The 6,239-nt window shown below is 40.7% G+C and overlaps 1 protein-coding gene across 1 annotated transcript in view; it reads left to right on the top strand.

Moving 5' to 3' along the window:
• PTPRM (protein tyrosine phosphatase receptor type M) overlaps positions 1–5,870 on the top strand; it is a 376,482-nt gene extending 370,612 nt beyond the window's left edge. The window contains exons 34-35 of the mRNA XM_035895918.1: positions 1,525–1,660; positions 5,817–5,870. Coding sequence (XP_035751811.1) covers positions 1,525–1,660; positions 5,817–5,870 — 190 coding nt within the window. The remainder of the gene's footprint in view (positions 1–1,524; positions 1,661–5,816) is intronic.
• Positions 5,871–6,239: the final 369 nt, after the last annotated feature.

Here is a 6,239-nt window from a genome sequence, read left to right as displayed (position 1 = left end):
GCAGGAGCTGGTCTTTTGAAACCAAGTCTTCGGTGCTCGAAGTTGTATCCCTCTTCCTCTGAACATCTGCTTAAAGATGCTGCCATGATGGAGAAGGGACATGCTAATAGGAAAAGCACATGCTAATGCGCTTTCAGAAGTTGGGGCCCGAGAGTAGACAATAAATTCCCAAAGTTTGGTGTGCAGTTACTGACTGTTAGAACGATGGAGGAAAATCTAAGAGTGTATTAATAATTCCCACTATCACTGACCTTGAACAAGTCACTGCTCTTCAGTTTCCCCATCTGTAGAATGGGGATAATAATACTTTCATCAAAGGAGCATTGTGCAGTGTGATTAATTAATGTTTTGAGATCTGTAGCTGAAAAGACCCTTTTGAAGTGCAAATTACTGTTATCTCTGAGGTGGCTGATGATATTAAATAGTTGTACAACATCACACATGCGTCACTTCCAGGCAGTAAAGAAAGAAAAAGCTCTACTATAATCCTTTTAAATGACTTTATTTTAATTAAAATTCTCAAAGAGTCCCACAATATCAGGCAATGTTTTGGCAGCAGAGAGCATTCTTTTCATACTGCCTGGATGTGACAGATGTGCGACGTTGTAGCTTCCTTTGAAAATCAACCATTTGCGAAGCTGGTTTGAAAGACCCGCTACCTAACTAGTCTGCACTCTGGTAATTATTAAGGTTTATTATTTTCGGTGAAGCACAGCCTAAAGATTCTGATTAGAATAGCCGTAGAAATAATAGGGTTTCCAGAAAGAGAGAGATTCTCTTAAAGATTAAAAATAACCGGGGATAAAGTGTTACTAAATACTGTATTTGATCATGCATATGAACATTTGTGCTTGGCTTCTTTGTTAGCAAGTCACTTCAGGTTCTCATCCTCTGATACCGTGGGTGGAGGGGGAATACATACACTTTTAACAGTAGTCATTGCCAGGCAGCTGGCCCCTCTGAGAGGGAGCGAGCACATCAGCCGGGGGAATGTCGCAAGCACCGCCTCGTGCCACCAGAAGGGCTCCCACAAAGGAGATTTTTGGCACTTCTGCTGTTCCTCTGAAATGCCTTTGGGTGCAGGAGGAAAGCACCAGCATTTGGAATAAAAGATCTCAAAGATGCACTTTCTCTATAACATTTCCAGGCCTGATGCTCATTGCAGCCTCGTGCATTTACAGTGCAAAGGGATGTTGAACTGAATCTGAAAATACCTTGTCCTTATTTTAGCATCTTCTTTGTGCCATCTCAAGTGTTCACTGAAGGGTGGTACAAAACTCAGCTGTTCAATTCCCCCCAGGGTTTCAGCCTGCTGAATTCTGAATCATAAGCTTTGAGATCTCTCAGCCCATTAATTCCAATTAAAAATCATGTTCTGCCTGGAGTTTGGCAGCCTTCGGGGGCAGGAATGTTCTGTGGTTTCTCCCTACCGGTACTCATGCCTTCTGTAGTCACCCCCAGTGCTGTATGAACTTGTAACATAGAGTCAATCGTAACTGAACCATTTTATCGCTTTTATTATAGGAATGGAGGTGGCCGCAGTGGGACATTTTGTGCAATCAGTATTGTTTGTGAAATGCTTCGACATCAGAGGGCTGTTGACGTATTCCATGCTGTGAAGACACTGAGGAATAATAAGCCTAACATGGTGGACCTTCTGGTACGAGCTTTTTAACTGCACCACTAAATAGAAAATGTTCCTTTTTCTCAGAAGACTCAGTAAGATTTCCAGGATTTGCAGTGGGAGTTGTTCACAAAGCAAGCAAGTCATTTTCAAAGGGGATAATGAAGTCACTTCACTTGTAAGAGTATTTTTACACTGCTTTCTTCCCGAGGAGACTTTGTCTCTGTTCATTTGAATTTTTTAAGAGTTTTAAACTTTCAGCCGAACATCCTTATTAATTTTCTTTTCTAGCAGGCTGAGCCAAGTGGAGAGCAGCCCTTGCATGGTAGAAATAATAGTTATGTAAAATGAAATGCCAGATTTTCAAATTATATATTTTATAAATAGCTTAATCGCCTAATATTTATCAAAGCCACGAATTTCAGTTTGACATCCAGAATATTGCATTTAATTATGGTTGCTCTATCTCATAGAAAGATTAAAGAAGTTCAGAAACAAGTGGCCATGTACAATTCTTTTCCTAGAGAGTGTTTTATGAGCTTTTTTTTTTAAAATGGAGAATTGCTGAAGTGCCAGCTGCTATGCCAGAAGAGCTGCAGAACAGCTTAAACCAGCAGGTTCTTATACTCCAGTGTGTAGTTCTGTAGTTGGAGATGGGTGTAGTGTGATACCCTATTCTGAAGCCTGGGTTATAAAAGACACTGGTTTACAACATCCTGCTGTAGAGGTGGCTGCTTAAGAGGCAGCTGTGTTCGATTTAGCATCATAGGCAGGAGGAAGCAGCATCTGGGCAGCTTCAGGGATGCTAAACCAATCTGAGCTAATTTTGTAAGTTCTGGTTAAACAAGTTAGGGTCATATTTCACTGTCTTTGCTACAGAGTGCCCGGGGTGAGGCAGGAGGCATCTCGCAGAGCTGGTCCAGCCTCTTGCACTTTGAGGAGAGATTCTCCTCTGTCAGACGAGCTACTGAGATCTGGGTGTGAAACACACTGGAGAATGGGCAGAAAGCAGGAATTTCTTCGGGGAAGGGTGAGGCGTTCAGGCTCATGTGTAGGTGGGTAGGGTTATCCGCTTCCCCACCACACGTATCGTTGGACCTCATCTGTCCCACAGAAGAATGGCTCCCACCACGTCCTCCGTTGCAGTGCTCTCATCCAGCCTACCTGTGAAGTCCCAGAGCCTCCCTTAGGCCCTGCTCTGGCCAGGCTCATGGAAAAAAGCCAGATGTTGCCGGCTGCGCAAAGCAAGGAGGGGGGTTACAAGCAGCACCACAGAGCCAGCAATGTGGAACTGTGAATCTTCTATCAGTGAGAAACTATCACGCTTTCGCAGTGGTGGGAGGGAGCAGCTGAGTTGGCTTCTCTTCCTCTAGTTTATATTCTCAGGAGGAGAATCATCATGCTGAGCGCCATACGTTTTTATTTCCTAGATATTAAGAAAAATGTCCTACTTCTTCATTCAGATAGTGTAGTTTGGATAGAGACTTGGCAGGCCTGCTGTTCTCTGTTCTCCCAGAGCTTAAGTCCACAGAACTCACTGATCTCTTATTCATTTATTTTATAGAAATAAAAAGAAAATTACCAGTATGAAGATGTACAGTTGAAGAAAATGCTCTCTATAAATTCCCATTTGTGACAGTTCACCAGGTATAGATTTGCCAGGCAGCTGTCTCCATTTTTCAGCAGAGAATTTTTTTAATCAAAAGCTAAATGTATTATTTTAGAGTGTAAGAATAGCTTTTAGTAAATGGACCATGGTATTGAGAACGTCTGGACGCCATTGAGAGGCCTGCTAGGTCTATCCATTAGGAGATTTCAAAGCACTTGTGAAGGTGATCACTATTGTTTTCCTTGTTTTACAGACAGAGGAACGAAGGCAGGGGACAATCAGGATTTTTCCCATTATCATGTAATTCACTGACAAAGCAGAGTTAGATCCACATCTCTTCAATCTTAGTCTGCTACTTCGTAGGAACAAATATTTGAATTAGCGAGGTTTCGATTTCCATGTAGATCGTTTCATGGTAAAAGGGAATTGGGACACTTGAGTTCTTTTCCTGATCCCGTTACTGACTTTACCCTTTCCGACCTTTCTTATATTAACGTCTCTTTGCCTCAGTTTCTGTATCTGAAAAATGAGAACAGTAGTATTCATCTACCTTTGTAAAATTCTGTGGTGAAAGATGAAATGCTCAGAATTATAACAGTGTTTCACAAAAATAATTTCCAGGCTGCTTTATCAATACCTGTTATGCATCTTCTGACTAGAGGAAGGTCAATCTTTACGGCCCCTATTTAGAGATTCATCTCTTAATTCATTGAAACCTTTGCTTTTCCTGCAAGTGTACAAATCTGAATGCCACATCCATACAATATGGAAATCTGTTAAATTCTTCAGCCATCATACAAAGGTAATACATGGTATCACAAAATGTCTGTTACAGAAAGCCCAAAGTATTTTGTGATAAATGTTATTGGACCTACCCATAGGTGTCCTAGGAAAAAAAATGTAAATATACCTCTCTGAAGCTAGCTAACGTAAAGAGACTTTTAATATCCACCATCAAGTGAATAATAAAAGTGTACAAAGGACACGTGAGTGAACACAGTGGGAAATAATATATATCTGCTCTTTAAGACAGGCATTTAGTTTACTAAAAAGGACAGTTATTCTGCTGGATCAGTAAATCAGCATAAAATGAGCATGGAAAATGGAAATGGATGAGTGGCTGATCTCTTGTTTTGATCTGTTATGAAGTTATAGAATAATCTTCATTTATTTAGAAACACATACGCAATAAAAGCAGAAAAGGAATAATTTACATAACACTCCTCTCTTTCCTTTCTTCTTTTCTATTCTTTTCTCATTCTGAAGAAGACACAAGCAGTTCATGGAAGCGTGCAGGATCTTAAAACCTCACACACAACTCGTTCATAACTTAGGTGATATGTGCACCTAAGATCTGTTTTCTTTTAAAGCAACAGCTCTCAACAAAAGAACTTAGAAATTGTCCGTGCTTGCTAATAGCTTTTTGACTGTTGTAATATTATTTGGTCTCGTACATGTTAAGGCGGACTCTCTTCTCAGCTAAAATGTGACCCAAAATCACAAGTACAGGCCGAAAGAGTTAATCCTTTAAAATGCTTGTGTCGATGGAAAGGAGAATGTACCTGAAGCGTAATCGTGATCTTCCTACTTGCGATGTTGGGAAGGTGAAGGCTGAGTGCTGTCAGCTAGTTAAGTCTGTTGTTGTTCCTATATGATAACACATGCTTAGGTATCTTTTATTAATTGATTAAAGTGCATAAGAGAAAGAGGCATTTCAGTGGCAGAAATACTCATAAAACTGGCAGGTATTTCCAAACTGAATTTTTAGAAGTCAGAGCCCTTGGATTCAGGAAACCTGCACCTACTATTTCTTTCAGCTTTTTTGTTTCATTTAAATAGTTGTGATACTGCAAAATACTGCAATATTCCCTGGGACCAGCTCTGTTTCCAAGCAGTTGCAAATAAAACCGGCGGGGCTGTGTTTGACGCACAGGGCTGGCACCTGAGGACTTGGCCTGGGTAACAGAAGAGCTGTTAAAGAGCCTAACATATGCATCACCATTAATTGCTTAAAATTAATTGGAATTAATTCGATTAATTTAGCTCAGGCCTGATCTCGCAGGCCTGTTGCACTGGAAGGGGACAGTATTTCAGCGTGGGTTTGGGCTGCCCATAGAGGAGGAACAGTAAGCAGCTCTTGCCCTGAAATGTAGCAAGTGTATGAACGGCATTAAAATAAAAGTTGCAATCTGGGAAGTACTAGACGCTGGATCTATTTTAAGATAAACATTTCCAGGGAGGAATTTCAATAACTCCAGTTCCGGTAAAGTGCTACATGAGCATTTTGGCAGATGACAGAAGGGTTGCAAGTCAATTTGCTTGCGCATAGTCAATTTTTCTCATACAGGCGTATTAGAGCAGCTAAATACACATCTGATATGAGCAGTGCCGTAAGTTACGGTGTGGTAGTGTCTATTGTCTGGTTAATACAAAGATTTTCTTACCTGAATATAAATCGGATTTGCAAACTGGTTCCCATTGACAACAGCTGACAGTAAGTAATTTTAACAGAAGAGAAATATTGATCCCCTTAATTAAGTTCCTTCAATAACTGACTTTGTGGTTTTTCTTTTGATTTTTCAGGATCAATACAAATTCTGCTATGAAGTGGCTTTGGAATACTTGAATTCCGGCTGATGGCGTAACCAGCACAAAGTCCCTCCTTTCACCACCGCAAACAAAGCAAGTCGCTTCATGATATCTGTGTAAATGAGGTGAAGACTTCTCAGTGTTACGCTTATACTGCTTTGTACAATTGGCTCTTTTTAAGAGCCCCAAAAGATGTTTATAAAACCGCTTGCACTGCCCATTTTCCACTCTAATGCCGCTGCTTGACACCCATACGACCGTACACCGAACCACATGGCAGTTGTTGAACACTGTATCATACATAGCCATTGACGTGGTGAAGCAGCATAGTCCTCTGGTAAATAAGAGAGCACAATTATATTCTTATGAAGGAATTTGTACTTTTCGGTTATATTTCGTTGCCTGTGATTCTCAGTT

The sequence above is a fragment of the Egretta garzetta genome, unplaced genomic scaffold (assembly GCF_000687185.1).
Source record: "Egretta garzetta isolate BGI_Z169 unplaced genomic scaffold, ASM68718v1 scaffold160, whole genome shotgun sequence".
Classification (NCBI taxonomy): Eukaryota; Metazoa; Chordata; class Aves; order Pelecaniformes; family Ardeidae; genus Egretta; species Egretta garzetta.
Note: the sequence above shows the minus strand (reverse complement) of the source record. Positions and strands in the feature narration are given on the sequence as shown.